Source organism: Cucumis sativus, chromosome 4 (assembly GCF_000004075.3).
Source record: "Cucumis sativus cultivar 9930 chromosome 4, Cucumber_9930_V3, whole genome shotgun sequence".
In the NCBI taxonomy this organism is placed as follows: domain Eukaryota; kingdom Viridiplantae; phylum Streptophyta; class Magnoliopsida; order Cucurbitales; family Cucurbitaceae; genus Cucumis; species Cucumis sativus.
Genome location: NC_026658.2, coordinates 58276 through 71227, shown reverse-complemented (window position 1 = coordinate 71227; position 12952 = coordinate 58276). Strand labels below are relative to the sequence as shown.

Sequence of the window (12952 nt, the reverse complement as noted above, 5' to 3'; positions counted from 1 at the left end):
CGAAATAAACAAAATTAAACGTTTATTATATGGTCACTCGAAATAAACAAAATTAAACGTTTATTATTTATTTTATATTTATTTAAAAAATTAGAAATTATGAATGAGTGAAATCAGTCATATTTAATCATTATCGTAATTTTAAGACTATGACTATCTTTTTTTCTTTTTAGTGAAATCAGTCATATTTAATAATTATCATAATTTTAAAATTATGACTATCTTTTTTTCTTTTTCTTATTTCTGTTAGTTATCCCTCTTTATTTCACTATCCATGATCATCTATCTTTTCTATATGTCACCATTATTCACTCCTCATTTCACTATTCCTTAGTTCGCCTATATGTCACTATTATTCACTCCTCATTCCAGTATTCCCTAGTTCTCCAAACATAGATTATAATAACTTAAAATATAATAATCTATCATCTAAGTATAAACTATAACAACCTACAATCTATTATAACCTATGCTATAATAATCACATATTATAATAACGTACTATACAAACTTTTGTTAATTATTGTTTGTCTAGTAACGTCCTACCTTTAACGTATCGTAATTTGGAGGACATGCTCGTCTTTTCACCAATAAAACTTGTGGACACGTGCCATTCGTCTGGTGCCGGTCTACAAATTCTTCACTCTCACTCAGACTTTGATCCAACGGATAAGATCATCTATAAACTGTACAGTCACGTACAAGAGAATCAACGTCAACTCGGATGAACAGGTAAAGAACACTCGAACAATTTCGTCAATGAATATGAAAAACAAAAATCTCCATATTTCATTTCAGCCCCACAAGTCTCTTACGAATCATCGTCTTCCCCATTCTTCTCCATGATTCTAGACTCCTCTTCCAATCCCTTTATTTCCCTCCATCCTGCCATGGATATCTCCATCTCCAAAGTCGAACTCGAAAATTCAAATTTCGAATCATTTCTCACATGGCCGCTCTCTCAATCGCTTCAAATTCATGGTTCATCAGTCACAGAGAGAAGCACTATACAAGCCGCACAATGGCCAAGCCTTTTGGTAAGATTCCACTTGGGCGTAGAACCGGCGGTTACTTCTTTACAATTTTCGCACCTATTACAGAGGATCGTTTAAGATTCTCCGCCAGAGATGATTCGGAAAGCGAGCCGTCGTCTTCCTCGATCGCGGTGGTTTCCGATGAGAGGGGAGGCGGAAATGACAACGAGATGGCGGAACTGTCTGCCGGAGAACATGGGGGTGAAGAGAGAGAGAAACAACAGGAAATGGATTGGAAGACGGACGAGGAGTTCAAGAAGTTCATGGGAAATCCTTCTATTGAAGCTGCCATAAAGCTGGAGAAGAAGAGGGCGGATAGGAAGCTGAAGGAGCTTGATCGTGAAGGGGCCAATAATCCGATCGTGGGGTTGTTCAATAGAATTGCTCGGGATAATTTGGAAAAAGAGAAGGAGAGATTAGAGAAGGCTGAAGAGACTTTCAAGGCTCTTGATCTCAGCAAGGTATTTATCTATTTTTCTCCGGATCTTTATGTGCATGTACACACACACGTCGTATCCATGTTTTGTATAAAGGTTTTGACACTTGCCAGTTGCCGATGTCAGTCTAGCACATTTAAATAAAATATAATCTAAAAAAAATAAATTATTTTTTCTTTTTTCTCTTCGAGGGGCATTATTGAAACTTACCCTTATCAAGGTTATTTTATATAATCTAGCCTAAATTAATTGGAATGATTTTTCATGACAAAAACTCAGGCTCTTGATTATGAACTATGGATACTGATGCTGTTACTTGTTAACTAACAAACTTCTTTAAATTGGCAGTTAAGAGGTTGCTTTGGATTCAATACATTTTTCGCAACTGATGTACGTAGATTTGGAGATGGAGGTATTTTTATTGGGAACTTGAGGAGACCCATTGAAGAAGTGATTCCCCAGTTGGAGAAAAAACTATCAGAAGCAGCAGGAAGGGAGGTAGTCCTATGGTTCATGGAAGAAAAAACAGATGACATCACGAAACAGGTAGAATCCCATTGTCCATTGATATTTCTACAAAAATAATGTTAACACATAGCTTGAGGGCCTGCCCAATATTTCAGTCCATATAGAAATATTAATGACATATAAAAAATGTGAGCAAGATATCAATTGCACACAAATGCTGATAACTGGGATTTCTTTAACATATTTAAAAGGTATGGAATAGTTTGTGTATTTATTTATTCTATAACTTATTTTTGGAATATGTTTTAGGTCTGTATGGTGCAACCCAAGGCAGAAATAGATCTCCAATTTGAGTCTACCAAGCTGAGTACTCCATTGGGATATTTTAGTGCAATAACGTTATGTGTTGCAACGTTTGGGACTATTGCTTTGATGAGTGGCTTCTTTCTAAAACCTGGTGCTACCTTTGATGACTATATAGCGAATGTTGTTCCTCTCTTTGGTGGCTTCATCTCTATTCTGGGAGTTTCAGAGGTTTGTGAACCAACTTTTATTCATCTTTATCCGCTGTTTTCTCTTAATGCATTTCTCGTCGCTTTCATAGTTCAACATGTGTGGAATCTTGCTGGTTTTGAGTGTAGTTTTTTTACCCAAGTCTTATCTCTTTTCAAAGCATAACCCAAGAGACTTTCTTGTGGAAAGGGAGTGTTGAGATCTTTATCTAATTTAGTGGGAGCTAGTTCGAATGTGGAAGGAGAACATTGAGGATTGCTTATCGTTTTATAGTCCTTTTTGACAAAATGGTCGTGACATTTTCCTTCAAGAGTCTAATGCTCTGCTGCACAATATTGTGGCAACCATCATGCTTAGACACCCCCAAGTCTTATTATTCATTGCGTTGTTGGTTATACCATATTTTCATTTCTGTGGAATTCTGGACTGAGAGATTTTTTTTTTTTTTTAACTGCATTGGTCTCGTAGTACAGGTTTGCCTGTACTTCTTGTTCTTGTTATGGATTAGTTTTTTAAACTGAAAATAAGTGTCATCCTTTAGACAGCATTTTCTTGATCTATTGAAACCAATGGGCGTTTGATCTGCAGATAGCAACGAGGGTAACAGCAGCTCGTTATGGCGTGAAGCTAAGCCCTTCTTTTCTCGTGCCTTCCAACTGGACAGGATGCTTAGGAGTGATGAATAACTATGAATCTCTACTTCCAAACAAGAAAGCGCTTTTTGATATTCCAGTAGCACGTACTGCTTCTGCATATTTAACGTCCTTGGCACTTGCAGTCTCTGCTTTTGTAATTGACGGTGGCTTTAATGGTGGAGACAATGCAATGTAAGTTGAGCATTCTCTTGTCCTTTAATCTTTCCATGTGAGATTGAGTTTTTCTTTCCTCAAGAAGCAGAAATGCCCCCAAGGTTTTAACACTTGAGAAATCAAATTTTGTTTGCCCAATATCATCTGAATTGAAAAAACTGAATAAATGAAATGAACTGCTAAGATACTTCTTGATTCTTGGATTGAGATCAAGAGCTTGTTTGGATTGACTTTGAAATATTGATGAATTTTAGAGGGTTACAATTGCACCTTTGACTTTTCAATTGGGACAGTTTACCAATTAAATTTATGAAATTATTGCAATTAACTGTAGACAACAATTCGGTAGTTTTTTGTGTTGCTGCAACAACTTAGGGCTTTATTTTAAGTTTTAACAACCTCTATGCTTCGCATTTCCTTTAGTTTTAGGATGATTAGTGTATAAGTTAAAGGAGTTGTAATAATTTCTTAACTGCAAATATTTCATGAACTTGTTGGTGATTGTTCAAACTAAAGTACATCACATCGACACGTAACCAGAAAGCTTTTTTATATCAGACTGAAATCTCACTATATTCAATTCTTGATGATTCCAATTCTTCATTTGCAGGTACATTAGACCTCAATTCTTTTACAACAATCCCTTACTTTCTTTTATCCAGTTTGTTATTGGACCTTACTCGGATGACCTTGGCAATGTATTGCCCTATGCAGTGGAAGGTGTTGGGGTTCCTGTGGATCCCCTTGCTTTTGCTGGCCTTTTAGGTATTTCCCTTCTTCCCCACATAAACTCGATCACTTTACAAACCCCACTCTCACAGACTCGTAAATGCCTATTGGCTTTTGGGATTTTCCCTATTTTGTTAATCAATGAATTGTTTCTGATCGTAGACTCCTCCATGTTCTTCCTATAGGAATGGTAGTGACATCTTTGAATTTGTTGCCGTGCGGGAGGCTCGAAGGAGGCCGCATTGCACAAGCCATGTTTGGGAGAAGCACCGCTGCCCTACTATCATTTGCCACATCTCTTGTACTTGGTATCGGTGGACTGAGTGGGAGTGTCCTTTGTTTGGCTTGGGGTTTGTTTGCAACTTTCTTTCGAGGTGGTGAAGAAGTTCCCGCAACAGATGAGATCACTCCCTTGGGAGATGATCGGTACGCGTGGGGTGTCGTTCTCGGCCTCATTTGCTTACTTACCTTGTTCCCTAATGGCGGAGGCACATTCTCAAGTCCATTTTTCAGTGCACCATTTTTCAGGGGTGACTTATAAAGTGTACATATAGTTTGTCACTTGACCGTAGATAAAAGAGTGAGAGCACCAAACTAACTAATAGAAGTATGGAATAGTGTTTTTGTAAATGGAATCTTTGCTTTTGTATTTGATCATCAAGTCTAAAATCTTATTAAGTGTATGCTCTTCTAATACCAATTAGGACGTCTACTTCCATGATCATAATGTTTTTATTCTCAACTTTTTTGTGGTAATGACGTTAAAATTATCTTCAAATATAATTTGGTGGATATAATAACCATTTCATAGATACGTGATCTCTTATTATAATTTTTATTAGTTAAGAAAGAGAATAAGAATTTTGTTGGTTGAGTCTGTGGTCATGTTGTGCGAGATGTGTTCGATTTTAGATAAAACTATCGTGTCATGTATTTTCTCTTTTTTTTTCTTTTTTCTTTTTTCTTTTTTTCTGCCTTTCCTTTTGATCCATTTTCTTTTTTTAGTTAATTAAACTAATCTTTATATGAAACAATCTTCAACATATTATTTCTTAGAAAATATTCCCAAACAACTTGTTTAAGTCATGCAAAATTATTTATATACATATACTTTCAATGCAATTACTTTGGATTGTTTTATTTATTATATCTTAGTCAATTAATTGTGAGACAGAATTCATGTTTTCATTTGAATTAAACGATATTAAAATTATAAAAAAAACATTTAAAATTTTATAATAAAATCGTTAGGTCGGCAGTTTGGAAAAATGTGTTCATATATAAAAGTAAGATTACAATACATTAGTTCAACTTTTTTAATCTGTTCAGTCCCCTCAATACAGGTTGTCACATGCTTTTCTTTTCTTGTTAGAGTTTTTCTCTCAGGCACGGACGTGACAAGATTTGTTTTGGTACCACACTCTCATGTTTGAATTCACAAAGTGAATTTAATTAAATACATAAAAGTAGGGTAAGAAGAATGACAAAATACATGAATTTTTTATTAATTTAGGATTTGCTATTTTTCCTTTTATTGTACTAAATGTTGGGCACAGTCAGGGTTAGATGTAAAAGAAGAACAATTCTGTTTTTGAAGGAGAGAGGAATGTGAAATGCGATGAAGTTGCATTGACTTAGGAGATAGTGAATAGCGCTAAGATTAATTAAAAGAAAGAAAGAAAAAGAAGAGGAAGAAGTAGCCCAAAGATGGAAGATAGCGCGAAATAAAACGGAAGTAACGCCTCATACGGTTCATCAAAGGTCCCGTTTCCCAGACCCCCAAATCAACCAACCGCCTTCCTTTCTTCTTCCGAACACTCTTCCTCTTCCTCTTCCTCTTCCTCTTCGAGCCCTAAAATTTGAATCCGAATTTTTTCTCTCAATCCCCCAATTTCTAACCATGAAATTAAGGCTCAGATCCTTAGAATCCAATCAATCCCTCAGAATCGAAGTCCCCGATCCATCCACTCTCGATCACCTCAAACACACGCTCCTCCAAACACTCTCTTCCTCCTTTTCCGCCGATTCTCTTCACCTCTCCCTCAATCGGAAGGACGAGCTCCAAGCATCCTCGCCGGAGGATTCCTTGCACTCCTTGGGTATTACTTCAGGTGACCTCCTTTTCTTCACTTTCAAACCTCCTGAGTTTTCATCTCTCGGAGCTACGTCAATTCAATCTTTTCAACCTCCGCTTCCTGGTTCTTCTTCGCAAGTTTCGTCTTCCTCGCTACCGCAGGTTGAAGGAAAGCAACTTCTGGGTATTGATTGTGATCTTAAAAAACCTAGGTTGGAGAATTCCGAGCCTGAATCCGTGGTACCCGAGTCATCGAGTGCAGAACTGACTGCATGTAGCATGATCGAGGAGTCCGATTGTGAAGAAATGGAGGTTGAAGAAGAGCCAACCGTAGTTGTGGAGAATAGATGTTCTAGGCCGATCTTTTTGAGGAGAGTTCTGAAGGAGGAGTTAGGCTATGATCGTAATGCTCACAAGCTTTTGGTAACTGCCGTTCACGCTGTACTTTTAGAGTCTGGATTTGTGCTGATTAATCCTAATTTAGGTTTCGATGACAGTCCTTTCCGTATGCCGGAAGATTGGCCTTCCCCGTCGTTTACGATGTCCCTTTGGTACACTATACCTGAACTTTTGACTAAGAGGGAAAAGAATTCTACCATGACTGAAGTAGTTTTATTGAAGTTTCAGAGTTTAGGGTACTTTGTTAATGTTTATGGGTCTCTTAGCTACAGTAGAGGATCTAGTGTGTATCGTGTATCTTTAGATGAGAGAAAATTTGCACCAAATCTTGATCTTATTTGGGTGGATTCAGTATCCAACTACATCCTGGATGAGAAGGAAGGAAACCCAGAGAAACAAGTTTTTGAATTCTGGAAGATAGTGAAGGATGCTCTTGCATTGCCACTCTTGATTGATATCTGTGAAAAAACTGGTTTACCACCTCCTGCAAGCTTTATGCTACTTCCAGCAGATGTGAAGCTTAAGATTTTAGAGGCTCTTACTGGTGTGGACATTGCAAGGGTTGAATGTGTGTGTACTGAATTGCGTTACTTGGCCTCCAGCAATGAGCTGTGGAAGATGAAGTTCAATCAAGAGTTTGGTTTAGAGGATGGTGTTTCAGGAAACAGGAATTGGAAAGCAAAATTTGTCGAATATTATGAAAAAGAAAAGCAGAGAAACAGGAGAACTAGCAATATGAGAGATCTCATTAATTTTGGGCGGCGTCGACGACCTCCTTATCCTTTCCCAGTTCCTCATATAATTGGGGGAGATTTTGATATTGTGCCTGGTATTAGACTCCCTGTATATGGAGTTCCTGGACAATCATTACCTCGGATTCCACGGCGACACGCTGTCATACCACATTATGATTTGAGAGGACGATGAGTACTGAATCTGAGTTCATAGGCATTTTTTGTCATAGTTTTGGGTGTTTTACACAACGGACGAGGTGTTAGGAATCTTGCCAGAATGGAGATATCAGGTTAGGCCATGAATCTTATGTAAATATAGCTTGCCTGCTTGCCTCAACCGCTCTTTGATGTTTTTTTTCAATCGCTCGGTGTTTTATTACTGAAGGATTTTAATAAGTAATAAGTTAAGCTCAAATGCAAACTTGAATATCATCAGTTTTGTGTTTAGCTGAGAAGTTTATTATATATGATTATGCTGAATTAAACATGGTCTTCTGAAAGCTTTATAATTGTTGATTGTTTTTGGATCGAATGACTTTAGTAAGTTGGGCTCAATTGTAAAGTGGAATCTTATGTAATCTTTGTTTGTAATTAAGAAGATGGTGCTGTGATCGTCTTAAAATAATATGGCCTTAGAAGTGTTCCAAAATGTCTAGATGGATATGTGTGCCGATCTGAATGGTAATTCCATTGTATGGGAAATGAATATGAATATGTGTGTGCCATATTCATTCCTGTAGGTTTTTAGTAATTTTTCTTTTTTCAACATCTTGACATTAATATGGGATATGAATCTATTGAGTTTATTCCTCTTTCATTTTGGTGGGTCTAACTGTTTAAATTTGTTTTCATTTTGAACATTTGATCAATAAATAGGGTAAAGTAAAGTGCAAAACTTTCATTTGAACAATTATGTTATTTACATTACACCACATATTTTGGGACCAACTAGCTACCATTATATCTTTAGTAGGTTGAAAGTTTATAGACTACTTTGTTAACTACAATAATGGAAGACTGAACTGAGACCATGTTTATCAAATAGTAAATGAAAATAAGGGTAATCCGAATTACATTAAACATTTGCATTGATGTTTTACTTTTCAACCAGGGTAAATGTTTTAGTTTGTAGATTAAATTTTCAAATGTATGTTGGAGATGGATGATTGTTTATATTAGAATAAATGAACAAATATATGTTGAATTGGTTGTTGGGAAATAAAATGTTGTTGTGAGATCCATCCTACTCAAAATAAAATAGATGATAACATGGTGGGGTCAATGAGGATGGCAAATAAAATGAAATATATTTGTAATGAAAGTATATATCTTGAAGAACTTCCCACATGTCAATGGAATATTTTTAAGTATAATATAACAAATTTGTCTCACACATCATTCAAGTTAAGTACTACAAGTTTTTTGGCTGCTAGCACGTTTCAATTAAACTATGCTTTGCACTTGCTTTGAATTTGAAATATATTCACACACACCTTCTATAGCATTTATAACTTTGAGACTTTTAAAAAATAACATACTTTGGGTGTCTACTATTAGAAGTTGTTGATTTTGTAAGACTATAAATTTATCATATTAATTAAATTGATAAATACACAATAAAATTGACTAATTTATTTCATAAAACTGATAAATACACAATAAAATTGACTAATTTATTTCATAAATCTTTTGTATCAACAAACTTCAATCAAATAAACCTAACTTAAAATATAATTTTGTTGTTTTTTTTTCTTCTAAACTCAAAAAATTATTGTGGAGTAAAAAACAAAAGAGAATTGTTATATTTTGGTGCTAACATCTGTGACACGATAAAATAAAATAAATACGATATATGCATAAAATAAAAATAAAATAAGTACGATATATGCATAAAATAAACTATACAAACGTGCAAAAATATTCCCACAATAGATTTTTTTTTTTAGAAAAAGAAGAAAGAACTGAGAGAAAAAAGAAAAAAACCCTCGAGGAATCACAAAATATTAACATTGTGACATTGAAAAAATCGTATGTGAAGAAATTACATCAACATATAGAATAAAATTGTGACGGTTAAGAACTTTCCTTGGAGAAAACATGAATTTGTCATCCGGCTTTTAAGTTTAGGAACCAAAGAAAAAAAGTGAATTAAAAGTAGAGAAACAACGAATTGCCAACCGGGTCCAGCTGTAAGGGCCGGATCCGAGCCCAGAGCCCAGAGCCCAGCCCATTACCCGCCAATTAACTCAAATTCAAATTTTGAAAACCGAAAAAAGCGAAACCCTAACCATAGTTAAACTCTGAACCAACCATACCATAGTAAAACCAACTCAGGCTTAGCTGCCGTCCAATTCCCCACCCAACGGTTAAAAAAAGAGACCATTCCTTCTTACGCTCTCCTCTTTTCCCACTATAAATACTCCTCTTCACTCTCCCCCTTCCCGTCTATCCATCACATAACCAAAAAAAGGGTTTCCAAGGGGAAGGCGTCTTTACAAACGTCTTTCTTCCTCTCGCGAGATTTTTTCCTTCTCTCCATTTCTTCCTTCAGATCTCTTCTTCTTCTTCTTTTCTTCTAATCCAAAATGAGAGAGTGCATCTCAATTCACATCGGTCAGGCCGGTATCCAGGTCGGCAATGCCTGCTGGGAGCTCTACTGCCTCGAGCATGGTATTCAGGTATTCTACACTCCTTTTGCCTCCATTTCGTTTCCTCCATCTTTCAATTCTTGTTAGCATTTCTGGATCTGGCTTCTTTTTCCTTTGCTTTTGTTGTTTGCGGTATGTACACGCTCGATCTGTAAGGATTTGTCGTTTTGGCTTGATTTTCTCATCGTGTTGCCTCTCATTTGCTAGATCTGTAAGGAATTGTCGGCATTTCTGCATCTAGCGTTGTTTTTTTGCTATTTCTCGTCGTTTGAAAGCTAGATTTAAGTGTTTTTTCGCTTGCATCTGCTTGTTTTTTTGTTGATTTGTTGGATTTACTCCGTGTATATACATTGTGCAATGTGTTCTTGAGATCATACGTTCTGTGTACAGATCTTTGTTAATGTATTCAACCGCAACTCCATTTCTTCTTGGAGTGATGTAATATTTATTGATCTACACGTCGAGATCTTGAAATGGATAGAGTTTCTTGCGGAATTTCATGTTGTATGCATGTTTTTTTTACATATACATTCTTCGATTCTCAAACAATGCCATGTGAAGGATTTCTGAATTTCTTTTACTGATCTACTGATTTTGTGCTCGCAACAATAATATTGTTGTTTATTTTGGATGTATGTCTATTGATGACTGTTTTATAAGGATTAAATATTAAGAAACTCTTTCATAAGTTTATAACAACCGAATTCTCTAAATCTTGTTTGTTAATTCGTACAGCCCGATGGCCAAATGCCAGGCGACACTACTCTCGGTGGAGGTGACGATGCTTTCAACACCTTCTTCAGTGAAACTGGTGCCGGAAAGCACGTTCCCCGTGCTGTGTTTGTTGATCTTGAGCCCACTGTCATTGATGAGGTGAGGACAGGAACTTACCGCCAGCTCTTCCACCCTGAACAGCTGATCAGCGGCAAGGAAGATGCTGCCAATAATTTTGCACGTGGTCACTACACCGGTAATTTTCCTAAGCTTGAACTTTAAATTTTTTAAGCGATAGATTCAATATCTCTGCATCCACTAATGGTTTCTTTATCTTGTTTTCAGTTGGAAAGGAAATTGTTGATCTCTGCTTGGACAGAATCCGCAAGCTTGCTGACAACTGCACTGGTCTTCAAGGATTCCTTGTTTTCAACGCTGTTGGTGGTGGTACCGGTTCTGGTCTCGGCTCCCTCCTTTTGGAGCGTTTGTCTGTTGACTATGGAAAGAAATCCAAGCTTGGATTCACTGTTTACCCCTCTCCACAAGTCTCAACTTCTGTCGTTGAGCCTTACAACAGTGTTCTCTCAACCCATTCTCTCTTGGAACACACTGACGTTGCTGTGCTTCTTGACAACGAAGCCATTTATGATATCTGCAGGCGTTCCCTCGACATTGAGCGACCTAACTACTCGAACCTCAACCGTCTTGTATCCCAGGTAACTTAGAATTTGTCTGAACTATATCTAATGTGGTACAATGAACAACAATTAGCTTTCGTTAACTTACATTTTCTATGTAATTTCAGGTCATTTCATCTTTAACTGCCAGTTTGAGGTTTGATGGTGCATTGAACGTGGATGTTAACGAGTTCCAGACCAACTTGGTCCCATATCCCAGAATCCATTTCATGCTTTCCTCCTATGCACCTGTGATCTCAGCCGAGAAGGCCTACCACGAGCAACTCTCAGTGGCTGAAATCACCAACAGCGCTTTTGAGCCCTCGTCTATGATGGTCAAGTGTGATCCTCGACACGGTAAATACATGGCTTGCTGCCTGATGTATCGTGGTGATGTTGTGCCTAAGGACGTGAATGCTGCTGTTGCCACCATCAAGACCAAGCGCACCATCCAGTTTGTTGATTGGTGCCCCACTGGATTCAAGTGTGGTATCAACTACCAACCACCAACTGTTGTCCCTGGAGGCGATCTTGCCCGGGTGCAAAGAGCTGTGTGCAAGATCTCCAACTCCACCAGTGTTGCTGAGGTATTCTCTCGTATCGACCACAAGTTCGATCTGATGTATGCAAAGCGTGCATTCGTTCACTGGTACGTAGGTGAGGGTATGGAGGAAGGAGAGTTCTCGGAAGCCCGAGAGGATCTTGCTGCACTTGAGAAGGATTATGAAGAGGTGGGTGCTGAATCAGCTGAGGGTGAGGATGATGAAGGAGAGGACTACTAAACAAACACGTGTTGGCTCGATCTCTCTCGCCTCATTGTGTGTATGTTTGGGAGTGTTGGTGTGTGGTGCTCTGCTTATTGCACTTTGGTTTTTTTGGCATTCTTGTTATGTCTTTTTTTCATGTGGCTTCTCTCTATATGAAATGATGCTGTGATACTTCTTGTTTCCAAGGCTTTTATTATTGAACCTATGTTTTTAATTCAAATGGCCATTGTATTCTTCAAATTGGCATCCAATTTTATTGTTATTTTCTTCTTTCATAATTTTTGAAGAATTGGTACCGAATCCAAATTCCAAGAAAAGGAAAAGAAATAATATTGTTTTTGAAAATAACAATTCGTATAAATAATATTGAATTCGTTAAAAATGTCGGAAATTGTTTTTTTATTATCAATAAAAATAAAATTTCAGTTTAAATTTTAAATATTTCTCAGTTAATAATTTAACGGCCGGTAGCTAAAATTGTTTTTACGAAGAAGGGTTTTAATCCTGATATTTTGAACAAAAATAGTGCTATTTTTTATTATTTGCCCATTTTAATTTTTATTCTTAGAAAAAAGACGGGGGCCTACAGCAAAGCATGCCTAAGAAAAAACCCATAAATCTTCAATTCAAAGATTGGTCGACTCCTACACCTAAAAATGTCCACAACACTTAACTTCAAAGTCAAGAAAAGTTTTTTATTTTATTTTTTATTTTTTTTGAGAAAGTAATTTCTTTATTACTCTCATCCTTCCAAATTCCAAAAGCGCAAAGCCAAGTTTGTATGCTATGATGGATATAATAACCATTATGAACTTTATTTATTTAATTTTAATATTTGACTCTGAGTAATGTTTAAAATTCAAAACATAGTTTCAAAGTAGGGTTTTGGGATGTTCTATGTGTCCGAATGAAGTTCTGACACATCCAAACACCATTTCCTTCCACCACC

The 12952-nt window shown here is 36.8% G+C and overlaps 3 protein-coding genes across 4 annotated transcripts; all 3 read left to right on the top strand.

The window, feature by feature from the left end:
* Window positions 1-718: 718 nt before the first annotated feature.
* LOC101220315 (probable zinc metallopeptidase EGY3, chloroplastic) lies at window positions 719-4768 on the top strand. The gene is made up of 6 exons (XM_004150217.3): window positions 719-1495; window positions 1820-2017; window positions 2249-2473; window positions 3041-3279; window positions 3872-4026; window positions 4176-4768. Exons 1-6 carry the CDS (start codon window positions 950-952, stop codon window positions 4529-4531), a joined length of 1719 nt encoding a protein of 572 aa, XP_004150265.1. The 5' UTR covers window positions 719-949; the 3' UTR covers window positions 4532-4768.
* Window positions 4769-5543: 775 nt separating this feature from the next.
* LOC101220545 (F-box protein SKIP22) lies at window positions 5544-8014 on the top strand. The gene has a single exon (XM_004150218.3). It carries the CDS (start codon window positions 5891-5893, stop codon window positions 7388-7390), a length of 1500 nt encoding a protein of 499 aa, XP_004150266.1. The 5' UTR covers window positions 5544-5890; the 3' UTR covers window positions 7391-8014.
* Window positions 8015-9561: 1547 nt separating this feature from the next.
* Window positions 9562-12254, top strand: LOC101221020 (tubulin alpha chain). Of its 2 annotated transcripts, XM_011654602.2 has the most exons (5): window positions 9562-9875; window positions 10581-10815; window positions 10905-11275; window positions 11365-11823; window positions 11894-12254. In XM_011654602.2, exons 1-5 carry the CDS (start codon window positions 9783-9785, stop codon window positions 12170-12172), a joined length of 1437 nt encoding a protein of 478 aa, XP_011652904.1. In that variant the 5' UTR covers window positions 9562-9782; the 3' UTR covers window positions 12173-12254. The 2 variants fall into 2 exon arrangements, with proteins under 2 accessions (XP_011652904.1, XP_004150268.1); XM_004150220.3 differs by having other exon boundaries at window positions 11365-12254.
* The last annotated feature ends 698 nt before the right edge of the window (window positions 12255-12952 follow it).

Excerpts from the sequence above, each read along its gene's own strand:
- LOC101220315 (XM_004150217.3), top strand. The coding sequence starts at position 950 with ATGGCCGCTCTCTCAATCGCTTCAAATTCATGGTTCATCAGTCACAGA. Across the intron at positions 1,496-1,819 it reads AGGCTCTTGATCTCAGCAAG|TTAAGAGGTTGCTTTGGATT; the intron begins GTATTTATCTAT and ends TTAAATTGGCAG. Across the intron at positions 2,474-3,040 it reads CTATTCTGGGAGTTTCAGAG|ATAGCAACGAGGGTAACAGC; the intron begins GTTTGTGAACCA and ends TTTGATCTGCAG.
- LOC101220545 (XM_004150218.3), top strand. The coding sequence starts at position 5,891 with ATGAAATTAAGGCTCAGATCCTTAGAATCCAATCAATCCCTCAGAATC.
- LOC101221020 (XM_011654602.2), top strand. The coding sequence starts at position 9,783 with ATGAGAGAGTGCATCTCAATTCACATCGGTCAGGCCGGTATCCAGGTC. Across the intron at positions 11,276-11,364 it reads TCAACCGTCTTGTATCCCAG|GTCATTTCATCTTTAACTGC; the intron begins GTAACTTAGAAT and ends ATGTAATTTCAG. Across the intron at positions 11,824-11,893 it reads ACTCCACCAGTGTTGCTGAG|GTGAGGGTATGGAGGAAGGA; the intron begins GTATTCTCTCGT and ends ACTGGTACGTAG.